Here is an 11,592-nt window from a genome sequence, read left to right as displayed (position 1 = left end):
TAATTCCAGACAATAACTAATGCATATGAGTTCAGGAGATCTCTGACTACAACCTTAATTAAAATGTAAAACATTTTTTAATACTTGGAGGAAAATCCTTTCCTTCTTTTCTCTTCCCATCATTCAGGTAAAAGTTCATCTTGGTTTCATCTGTCCAAAGAATCTTGTTCCAGAACTGGTCATTCTGTTTCAGATGTTTTCTGTTAAAGTCTAATGAGGCCTTCCTGGTCTTCAGTGGTACCAGAGGTGTTCACCTTGTTGTAAACCTTCTGTAATTAGATTCTTGAAGGCGTCTCTTGATTGTAGTCTTTAACAATGGAACGCCTACCTCCTCCAGAGTGTTCTTGACTTCAGTAGATGTTATGAAGGGGTTTTCTTCAAGGAAAGAATTCTGTGATCATCCACTTTAGATGTCTCCCATGGTCTTCTGGGCCTTTTGGTGTTGGTGAGCTTGCCAGTGAATTCCTTCTTTTTAAGAATGTACCAAACTGTTGATTTGGTCAATCCTAATGTTTCTGCTATCTGTCTGATCTATCTTAACTGTTTGTTAAGTGTTTTTAACCTAATAATGTTCTCCTTCACTTGCATTGACACCTTTTTGGTTTCATGCCGAGTTCCAAGGACCAACTACCAAATGCTAATTTAACATTTTGAATCCTATTGGTCTGCATCATTTGTCATGAAATAGTGACAGAACCGACCACATCTGGCCATGAAACCGTTTGTCAGACAATTGTCCAATTACTTTTGAGCCTCTGAAAATGTGGGGGACTCGTATAAAAATGGCCATAATTCCATAACGGTTCATGTGATATTTTTGTTTAATCCGTTGAATTAAAGCTGAAAGTCTACACTTCAACCACATATTGACTGCTTCCTTTCAAATCCATTGGAGTCGTGTAAAGAGGCAAAATTTGAAAAATTGTGTCACAGTCCAAATACTTATGGCCCTTGCTGTATATACAGCTGTGGTTATATATAGAAGTAGGTACAGCACCAGCATGCACCTGGGTGGGCCTATGAGTATGAGTTTCTTTTTTCTTAAGTTTGCTTGTTTTGTTTTGTTCAATAAATCATGAGAAACACACATTAGACATCCTGACATCCTGTCTGGGTAATGCAGGATTTTACCTGCGTAAATGGTGCTTCTTCAGTGGCCCGTTGATTTATGTTTGTTTTTGGCCACTACAGATCTTTCAAAGTACCTAGAAAAACAGGTAGTTTCTGAATATTTGAAGTGCTACAAAAAGTATGTTCTCAATAATTCTAGACAGGGTTCCTACAAGCACCGCCTTAATTAATCACAGGTCAACCTTGTGATTGGACCGGAGGTGTTGATTGGCAGCTCTGCGGCGGTTTCTTACTGGACAGAGAAGCGGACGTTTCCGCCCAGGCTTGTCGCCGACGTCACGAAAGGACAAATCGTTTTACCGCGAGGTCATTCGTCCTCTCCGAACAACCGGCTGCAGCTCAGTGGAGGCGCCATCTTAAGACACCGAGAGTCAGTGTAGGTATTCATTTAAAACAAATGGTACATATGAAACATCGACACTTCTTTATGGGTGACGTAGTTTACAGAACTGTGACTTCCGTTAGTCGTTTGAATGCTACTTCAACCTCTTCTTTAAAATGGGACCTTTCAACTTGCAGCGGTCAAGTTAGCTTAGCACGTATTTTAGCCTAGCATTTAGCATCTGCTATGCTAGAAAATGACATGGAAATGCTACATGAGTGTGTAGGTAGGCCGTTTTTTTTAGTTTGAGAAGGTTGTTACAGTGATGGACCAGTAACTTGCACGAGCGTTACATGCTCGTGGTTGTAGCTTAGTGTTTGCTAATGTTGTGCGTTCATTCAATAAGCTAGCTAAGCATTATTACGCATTGTCCGCGTTCATTCGGACGTTAAACCAAGCTAACCAGCACGTGACATAGTGTCTCAGTTCAAGTGTCAGTGTGTGTGTGTGTGTGTGTGTGTGTGTGTGTGTGTGCGCGTGTGTGTGTTACCAGTCACATCTGCCATTTAGCTCGAGCACAGCTAACTTGTTGCTCATTGCAGCGTAGCTCCGCTAGCAGGAAGGACACCACCATGTACCCGACCGCGTTGACGCAGCTGGCCCGGGGCAACCCGTTCAGCGCTCCCCTGTTCTCCCTCCAGAAAGTGGAGGAACCTCAACAGAGCCTCCAGGGACAGAGGACCCGCAGACTGGCAGCAGCCGCTACCGCAGAAGGTAACCTCGGAGACGAGTCCGCAGGACTGCTAATGGGCTAGCGTTAGCTGCGTTAGCTTAGCAGTCCTGATTCACCCGGTTGCGAGCAGCTTCGCGGTGTAAAACAGTATATATCTAGTTAATGTAAAGTACGATTGCCTGTGTGCCGGTTCTACGGTATCGTTAAATTATTCAAAGCGCTCGAAAGGATCCAGGGTTCAACGCTGAGGCAGTTAGCCGTGAGGCCCGTGCTGCGTTCAGGGAGCCTGTGGAGGACGAGGAAGGACAAAGTGAGATCTTGCCTTTGCACTGCAGCGAACTGTATTTGACGTGTCGCACTTTATTGCATATAGTGTATGCAAAAGAGATGCAACTGTTTTTAGTGGAGCTTTAGTAATTAACTTCCATAAAGCCAAATGGGTGGCGAAATCCACGTGACCCCTGACTGAGCAGCTCAGGTCTGAGAGAACAGGTTGTTCTGACTGGTTGTTTAAAGGTACCAACATTACCTCACTACACCACTCAACCTATGTGTTTATGTCCTCTACATGTACACTCTGCCCTCATGGTTTCTGTTAACACGTTTCCATTGCCCAACAAGCTTCAGCCACAAGTATTAAACTTCTTCTCCATGTATTAAGGCAGTCTATATGATAAACTATCTGTTAAAGAACGCTGTGAAAGTCAGACATTTGTTGTATTAAAACAGCAGCTTGCAGAATGAAGTCCATGTACTCATGTTTAGTATTTGTCCCTTGCATTTATACGTTTTCATCCTTAAAGCACAGCTGGCTAGGTAACTGTAGTGATTCATTTCAATCGTCTGTTCCATTTGCAACATGGCCGTGTTCAGTCTAGGTCCTGATCAGCAAGTTCAAACAAGTTTCACGAGGGTGAGCCTGCTAAAATAAGCTGTGGCTTGCCAAACATCTACCTGGATTGAGGGCACAGACAACATTAAACCAGTTAAATTCTTTAAAGTGGTAGACAGTTAGTCATCTAAAGACTCGTCCTTTCTATCCCCAACACGTCCTGTTCTAAACGTTTCCCCTGTGTTTCTTCAGAGGGGGACAGTTGTGAGTTCGGCTCTCAGAAGTATTTCCTCCTGTGCGGCTTTGGTGGGATTCTGAGCTGTGGTACCACACACACAGCTGTCGTTCCCCTTGATCTGGTCAAATGCAGATTGCAGGTCTGTTTCCGTGGCTCGGCGCCTTGTTTTTTTTTTACGTCACGCCCCATCCACCCATGGCTTTCATTTTTTTGTTTGTCCTGAAAACGCACCAATTTGCATGGGAGAAATAGCATCAACCCCGCTGTGGTGAAGTTGTTTCTTTTGTCATTGAGTACTGATTCCAATGTGTTGGAGTGATCATAACATGGTTGCATGATTCTGCACCAGTGTTCCTGTGTTGAATGATTTGTACCCACCCAGCCACTGTAGAGGACTTGTGTAGGTGAAAGTCAGAAGTGCCAGCCCAGAGGGAGAACAGGTCATGTATGTTGACAAAGTCAAGGACGTCTGTCTAAATGAAACCTGTTAATGGTCACATGATCAGCCAGTTATTGTTCATTAACACACTGACTGTTGACCTTATACTGTCAGGCTGAGCTAGTCTAGTTAAAAAGTCAGACGCATGCATTATGGTGGTAAAAAAATTATGTAATAAAATCATTTATAACTGCTAATCTTTTATCGAAACAGTAAATTTATCTTAGTAAATTGTTTTGATCATATATTTGTAGGACCACAGTGGTGATTTGCATTTTTAGCCAATTGACTACAAATCCCTTGAGCTTGTGCTGCTGCCAGAAAATGCTCAAATCGTGCACAACATAACATGAGGTTTCCATCAACACGCTCCTTAGATCCACCTCTGGAGGGCGCTGTGCTCTGAGCAGAGCCCCTCGGCAGCTTGCTGGCTGTACAGTTGGAGGTGCTTGAGTCATTGGTGTGTGAGAACAGTCTACCTGTCCCCGCAGCCCACCTGCAGCACTGGCAGCCCTGTCCTCTAGACAGGGAGCCCCTGGTGCTGCAAGCCTGCGGGACGGACACTATACATAGTTACTGTTGTGCAATTATATAAAAGACTTGTATATAATATAAGGCTATTTTATAGTGAATGGCCCAACTTGTGCGACACCACTGTGGTCCCAAAAGTTCCTACTGAAATCACTTGTGTACAATGATTTTATCAACTGTTGGTGTGTGATCCTGATAACTGGTGGCATGTTGGTGGCAGAGCCATCTATAATGGGAGAGTGGAACTGTCCACAGTAGGGACATTGGCAAACTGGTGTCGATGGTTTGTCAGTGTTCCTTCAGCAGTGACGACTCTTCCATTCTGTGGCTCTGGTGTGGTGTTGATTTGTGTCCTGTGCTGCATGTGACCCTGCATGTTGCATGTTCGCTGTGTGTCCCCTCCTTCTACCACAGAGGATATCAGCTGCGAGTTTGGCTCCTCAAAGTACTATGCCCTGTGTGGCTTTGGGGGTATCCTGAGCTGCGGCCTCACACACACAGCAGTGGTGCCCCTCGACCTTGTCAAGTGTCGCCTGCAGGTTTGTATGGAAGCTGAGCCTCACAGTCGCTCCTGCAGCCTCTCGGCCCCGTGGTTTCAGTAACGAGGGAAAGGCAACTTTCAATGGGCTGTGCCCCAGAAACCCTCTTCACTATTCAGCTGCTGATTTGTATCTAGCCTCTTGGTGTGGTTAATTCATGCCAGTTTTTAAAAAAAACTCTAACTTTTCCCCCAATTTAAAGCACCAAGTACCCTATTTGTTTGTAATTGTTCATATTTCCAAAGTAAGTTTTGGAGTTGTCTGACGCCTGTGTACCAGTGATTCATACTTGTACACATCTATAGGTCATCCTGACGTCACTCATTAACTGAAACATGAATCATAACATTTGTTAAGCTAATGTAGTTAAACATTTCTAAATTGCAGTCTAGAAAATGTGATTTCAAACAAAGCGCTTGGCACTTAAATTCATAAAAGAAAACCACTGGACTTGCAACTCAAGGATTGGCCCGTACTCATGGCTATTCACCATGTCAGCATATACCTTTCCACACAATACACCAGATCCCAGAGTTGCCAGTGATCGGAGGACATGCTTCATCGGTGCTGATTCTCCTCCTCAGGTGGACCCAGATAAGTACAAGAGCATCGCCACAGGCTTCACAGTGACCGTCAGGGAAGATGGTGTCAGGGGCCTGGCTAAGGGCTGGGCTCCCACCTTCATCGGCTACTCCATGCAGGGACTGTGCAAGTTCGGCTTCTACGAAGTGTTCAAGGTGTTCTACAGCGACTTACTGGGAGAGGTGAGTCCACACGCAGCTGTGCTCTGACGGCCATGTTTGTTCATCCGTCTGCTATATTAAGTATTACCTTTTTCTGATGAGTTTATACTCCAGTGGAATCAAATGGTTTCCACGTAGAGCTGAGTAGCACTGGATACATCTAGCGTTTGTGTGTGCAGCTGTTAATCATAGAGTAAGGGGGGGGGGCTACTCGACCCAGGGGCAGTGACCAGTGCAAACCTCGCTCTGAACAATCATCACGTTGGTCGGTGTGCTCGATAGCTTTTATGACGCCTCGTCTGTCTGACATTCGTCGTGTGGTTTCACTCGACAGGAGAACACCTACCTGTGGAGGACATCGCTGTACCTGGCTGCCTCAGCCAGCGCAGAGTTCTTTGCAGACATCGCTCTGGCTCCCATGGAGGCTGTCAAAGTTCGTATCCAGACCAAGCCGGGCTACGCCAACAACCTGAGACAGTGTGTCCCCAAGATGTATGCAGAGGAGGGGATCTGGGCGTAAGTGTACTGCCTCTTTACAGCTCCTAAGCATTCCTTTTTGGTACCAGTCACTGTCAGTAAGTGACTTTGAAGCGCTGATAGGAGTTTTTGCTTTAGTGATGAATTATTGGTAAATGGATTTCTGACAACATGCTCCTTAGATCCACCTCTGGAGGGCGCTGTGCTCTGAGCAGAGCCCCTCGGCAGCTTGCTGGCTGTACAGTTGGAGGTGCTTGAGTCATTGGCGTGTGAGAACAGTCTACCTGTACCCCCAGCCCACCTGCAGCACTGGCAGCCCTGTCCTCTAGACAGGGAGCCCCTGGTGCTGCAAGCCTGGGGGACGGACACTATACATAGTTACTGGTGTGTGTGTAACGTGTTATATTGTCTTTGGGTTGAAAGCGTTGTTTTTTTGTTTTGCAGAGTGCTCTGATGCAGTCATCCATTGTAGGGATGTCACTTTCTCTTTTTTCTTTCAATAGCCGACGCCCATTCGTTCATGTTACTTCTTAACTGAGTCTACCGTCTCAACGAGCTCTACATCCATCCAGTTGTAATGTTCTGTGTTAATGTCCTTCTATCTTTGAAGTTTATTGCTGCATCTTGATCAGTCTTTACAGAGACCACCGATTGGTGGTCTCTGTAAAGACTGATCAGAAGACTTGATTCTGAAGTGAAACGTTTGATACTCGTATATCTGAACACACAGCAGGCCCTGCAGTCTATGAGGGTAAAGTGATGAGTCAGTCCAGACTGTTCTCAGTGATGTTCAAACACATGAGCAGACAGGCTGTGGTGGAGACACTGAAGAGAAGATTGCTAGACTTGAGAATGACTACTCGTTACTGTTGCAATAAAACATTTGAGTAGAAAGCCAATACTTCATCAATACGTCTGTTCAACATGCATGAAGAGCTGCTCTGTCCTCAGTCTCTCATCCACCATTGCTTCACAAGCGCAGCCCATGCCCAACAAACAGGCCTGTGTGTCCTCTGTTTGTCTGAGCTGGTTCTTGAAAACTTGTTTGCTGGCTGAGACTGAGGACAGACTGACGCTGATGTCTGATTTTCATTTGTGCAGAAAAATTCAAGATGGCGACAGCCATATTCTTACATACACTGTATGAAAAGAACCAATAATGGTATTGATAAAATCCTAAAGATACTGAAGCTAGCAGAAGGCCACCGGAGTTCTCGGATAAGGTTGAGTGAGTGGAGGGTTTTCAGTTGGATGGCAACCTCACCACCAGCTGCCTCTAAATCTTACACACTCCTCCTTTAAGCCAACTTTTGGATGATTAGTTGACACGTTCACTTACTAAAGGCCCTCTGAGCCCACGGATGGGTATCAAAGACCATGTGATACTTGTCACACTACCACCCTGTGGTGTCCATGGACCACAGCACCCTCAGTCTGCTGCCCCTCAGCTGTATGAATTGAGGTGAAGATGATTGTGCTTCTTGAGCTCACGCTCCTCCCTCCTTTCACTCCAGGTTCTATAAGGGTGTGGTGCCTCTGTGGATGAGGCAGATCCCCTACACCATGATGAAGTTTGCCTGCTTTGAGCGCACCGTGGAGCTGCTCTACAAGTATGCTGTTCCCAAGCCCCGCAGCGAGTGCAGCAAATCTGAGCAGCTGGTGGTCACCTTTGTGGCCGGTTACATCGGTGAGTAACGGATCAACCGCAAAGCTACAAAACCAATTCGGGCCTACTAAAGTTAGTCCAGTTCTCTGATGCGTGTTCTTCCCCTCTGTGTGCAGCTGGTGTGTTCTGTGCCATCGTGTCCCACCCGGCTGACTCTGTGGTGTCCGTGCTGAACAAGGAGTCCGGCAGCACTGCTGTACAGGTCCTCAAGAAGCTAGGACCAAAAGGTCTGTATCAACACCGGTCCACAGTCACTTGAGCAGTAGCATAGTTTACCACGAGGCTTCCATCAACACGCTCCTTAGATCCACCTCTGGAGGGCGCTGTGCTCTGAGCAGAGCCCCTCGGCAGCTTGCTGGCTGTACAGTTGGAGGTGCTTGAGTCATTGGCGTGTGAGAACAGTCTACCTGTCCCTCCAGCCCACCTGCAGCACTGGCAGCCCTGTCCTCTAGACAGGGAGCCCCTGGTGCTGCAAGCCTGGGGGACGGACACTATACATAGTTACTGATCCAAGACCAGCTGACTGAAAACTGTGCTTTGTTGATGTCAATCAGCCAACATTAAAAGTGAAATAAGTGAGTGTTGCTGGTCATTTGAGCAGCATGGTGTATACACTAGTCCCATTATCAACAGTGAGGACTGCTTCACAAAGTTGTTAATTTGTCGTCTCCCCCCCCCCCTCCCCCTCATGAGTTCCTGGGTTAGGCTGTACTGCCCTCACATGGTTTTGTGCTGTGTATCTCATGTGGTGACTGTCTCCTGTTCAGGTGTGTGGAAGGGTCTGGTGGCTCGTATCATCATGATCGGTACTCTGACCGCCCTGCAGTGGTTCATCTACGACTCTGTCAAGGTCTACTTCCGCCTGCCCCGCCCCCCTCCCCCCGAGATGCCGGAGTCCCTGAAGAAGAAGCTGGGCCTCACAGAGTAACCTCATCCCTCCACTGAGCGGAAGTCCTCGGCTGACACATCTGACCCCCCCCCCCCCCAACTTTCAGAGCGCACACAGCAGTTTTCTATATTTATGTCCTCAGCTCCGTCTGCTACTACTAATGTATATTTCAAAAGAACAAGGAGACAAGATGGAACTGTTGCTCTTGACTTACTGTGAGTCAGACAGAAAATATTCTTCTGTAGAAACACCCGTCTGGTTTCATCATTTCCTCTTTAGAAACATGTTCAAATTCTAATAAAAGAATTGAATTCCCTTAAACAATGGCTGTCTGCTTTTCTTCTCAACATGAATGCTTTTGTCATTTGTTTAGATTACAAGTCTTTCTGTTCATAACGTTACATTCTGCTCTCTGAAGGCTCATGTACAGCCAGCAGCTTCCTGAGAAGTGAGCAATGACAGATCATCAGACTTGATGGGTACATTAGATGTGTGTTCAAATCCAGTGGATGTAGTGTGCAGTGCAGTCCTCTTTAACACCACCAGGAGGGGCTCACTTCACTGCCAACTGGTTGTCCTTTTACAGGTTGGAGCAGAACACAAGTAGCTGTGTTACAGTAGCTACAAAAGCTTCTTAGAGAGGAAAGTAGACCAGACTTGTGCTAAGCACTGACTCCTGAGCAGTGGTCACATAGACCTCATTTTCTAATGAGCTACAATCACTCTTCCTGTCTGCACCCTCTGTCCTACACGCTAAACAATTTCAGTTTAACAGGGTTTTTTTATTACTGGCAGCAGAGTGATTTACTTTTATTTTACAGTGGAGCTACTGTAATTTAGTTTAACAGTACATAACTGTATATTGGATTACAGTGTGATAGAATAACTGTTTTATGGTATAAACGGCATGTTTCCGTTTATTTACAAAGGGTAATAAAATCTGCTACTTTTGCATTTAATTCTCCACAATAAGAAAACTCAAGAATCCATGTGAATAATTCTGAATGTCAATCATTTATACAGCTGACTTTGTAAGACAGATAATATTATGGACTATATATTATGAATGTTTGTATTCCAAAATGAAGAGGCACTGCATGTTTAAAAGAAATTAATGATACACACTTTACACAAGTTAATGTGAACTACATGAACTACATGATGGTGTGAAGGAGAGAGTGAACAGAGAGGATTCTACTGCCTCACACACTTTGACATTTCCAGGTGTCCTCTCCGTTTTGGACATCGTCCCGTTCCTTCTGGTTTTCAGTTCTACAGTTGGCTCTAATGCAGGGATGTCAGACTCATTTTCACTCTGGGCCACATCAGCATTTCGATTTCCCTCAAAGGGCCGGTTGTAAATGTAAGACTGTGTAAATGTAACTACTCCTAACATATTGGTAAATAACTCTCTCTGCATTTGATTATTGTTTATTCAAGTAAATACAAATATTGTTCATGCAGTTATATAAATGTAAAAATATATTTAAGCACATTTCTGTTATTATAACTTAAATTCTTTTTAATTTAGGGTTAAGAAACCCACATTACTCTATCAAACTTTTAAAGAAAATGGCAAAGACAAATATCAAACACAAGTTATTACAATAACTTTGTTCAAAGCTTAAAATCCTTTCAAGGGTGCGTTTGCACAATCCCACGTAAAATATTTAATCTGTTGTAAAGCCACGTTTAACGTAGTCTTCAATGTACTCACAATACATTTCCATGTCAAATGTAGAGTAACCTGTGAAGAGCTGCTTCTATGACTGTTGTGTTTAAATATCTCATATTTTTGACTTTCTATCTCATAACTTCGACTTTCTATCTCATAATTTCGACTATAGGGATAATTTTATTATCAAGTCTAACTTTAAATTTTTTTTAATTTATTTTTTCTGCTGGCGGATTCGCGGGCCTTGAGTTTGACACCCCTGCTCTAATGGCACAAATAAATAGTTACAGTACCAACGTTACAGCTTCACACTGTAATAGGAGAAGATGTGAATGTTAGTCCTGAGGCGGGTGGCACCTGTCATCAGTGTGTGAATGGATGAACAAACATGTAGTGTAAAAAAGCTTTGAGTGGTCAAAGCTATGTACCTGTACAGTGTACCTGTACAGTGTACCTGTACAGTGTACTTTTACAGTACTGTTCTGTGGAACCAGAAACAGACACTGATGACTGCTCAGTCACCAGTTGCAACTGTGGAACAGAACCTGATGAACGTTGATGTAAGTGCTGAAAACAAGTATAATATTATTATCAATACGTTAATATGAAAACCAGGACATGTGAGTGTTTTACAGGCCTGCCAGCACCGGGGAAATCCAGCTCAAAACTGAGACAATCCCACATGAAAGGTCTCATGAAAATCACATTTTGAATCAAGATTAGAAGAACAATGGTGTGAATGCTGCTGAATCAGCATCTGCTCTGTGGTGTGCACAACAATAGAGTCCGAGGACTGTAATTACAATACTGTATTTAGTTTACAGTACAATACAGTGATGTGTTCACGTCATCTTCATGTCATACTGTTAAGTTTTTCTCATCCGCTTTGCCTCAATTCAAATACAATAACTTCAAATCTCTGAACAATGAGTTCATTGTTCACGACACATTTTAATTTGAAGTGTGCAAAAGAGCACACGTGTCTACAATGTGCACAGTAAGCACCTGGATTTCATCTAAACTGATGAATTGATTCTCGGTGAAATTGTCTTCAAAACTTCCAAATCTTTCATGTTTGAGTATCACAAACAAAATGATTCATGCAACTGTCAAACATGTATATTCCATAAATATCTATGGCATGGTGCTACGTACTGTGGGGGGGGTACAACTGCTTTGTTACGGAACTGCTGCAGGTTTTATTCATTCATCAGCATTTTTTTGTTTGTTTAATTTTTGCATGATGACATTTTGTGGCACATCTTCTGTTCGAGGTCTAAGGATTTACATGAAAGATCAAAGGTGACTGTCCTGTCAACAGTAGCGCATACCGTCTGTGTTCTACAGTCTGGTACATGTTGTGTTTACAGCTCACAT

At 44.2% G+C, this 11,592-nt stretch overlaps 1 protein-coding gene and 3 non-coding genes across 6 annotated transcripts; all 4 read left to right on the top strand.

The window, feature by feature from the left end:
• The first annotated feature begins 1,411 nt into the window (after positions 1-1,411).
• slc25a3a (solute carrier family 25 member 3a) lies at positions 1,412-8,864 on the top strand. Of its 3 annotated transcripts, none has more exons than XM_068717169.1 (8): positions 1,412-1,507; positions 2,056-2,227; positions 3,271-3,395; positions 5,350-5,529; positions 5,843-6,024; positions 7,500-7,672; positions 7,768-7,878; positions 8,419-8,864. In XM_068717169.1, exons 2-8 carry the CDS (start codon positions 2,086-2,088, stop codon positions 8,577-8,579), a joined length of 1,074 nt encoding a protein of 357 aa, XP_068573270.1. In that variant the 5' UTR covers positions 1,412-1,507; positions 2,056-2,085; the 3' UTR covers positions 8,580-8,864. The 3 variants fall into 3 exon arrangements, with proteins under 3 accessions (XP_068573270.1, XP_068573271.1, XP_068573269.1); XM_068717170.1 differs by having other exon boundaries at positions 1,424-1,507; positions 2,061-2,227; XM_068717168.1 differs by lacking the exons at positions 1,412-1,507; positions 3,271-3,395 and adding an exon at positions 4,641-4,765 and having other exon boundaries at positions 2,061-2,227.
• LOC137877506 (small nucleolar RNA SNORA53) lies at positions 4,059-4,260 on the top strand. The gene has a single exon (XR_011103538.1). It is a non-coding gene; the product is annotated as a small nucleolar RNA SNORA53 (small nucleolar RNA).
• On the top strand, positions 6,154-6,355 carry LOC137877507 (small nucleolar RNA SNORA53). The gene has a single exon (XR_011103539.1). It is a non-coding gene; the product is annotated as a small nucleolar RNA SNORA53 (small nucleolar RNA).
• On the top strand, positions 7,943-8,144 carry LOC137877505 (small nucleolar RNA SNORA53). Its single transcript, XR_011103537.1, has one exon. It is a non-coding gene; the product is annotated as a small nucleolar RNA SNORA53 (small nucleolar RNA).
• Positions 8,865-11,592: the final 2,728 nt, after the last annotated feature.

This window comes from Cebidichthys violaceus, unplaced genomic scaffold, assembly GCF_023349555.1.
Source record: "Cebidichthys violaceus isolate CVI_PGR_0920_01 unplaced genomic scaffold, fCebVio1.0.p SCAF_21, whole genome shotgun sequence".
Taxonomy (NCBI): Eukaryota; Metazoa; Chordata; class Actinopteri; order Perciformes; family Stichaeidae; genus Cebidichthys; species Cebidichthys violaceus.
This window is presented reverse-complemented; position numbering and strand designations above follow the sequence as displayed.

Coding starts and splice junctions, on each gene's coding strand:
- slc25a3a (XM_068717169.1), top strand. CDS start 2,086: ATGTACCCGACCGCGTTGACGCAGCTGGCCCGGGGCAACCCGTTCAGC. Junction 3,396..5,349: donor TGGTCAAATGCAGATTGCAG/GTCTGTTTCCGT, acceptor TCTCCTCCTCAG/GTGGACCCAGATAAGTACAA. Junction 6,025..7,499: donor GCAGAGGAGGGGATCTGGGC/GTAAGTGTACTG, acceptor CTTTCACTCCAG/GTTCTATAAGGGTGTGGTGC.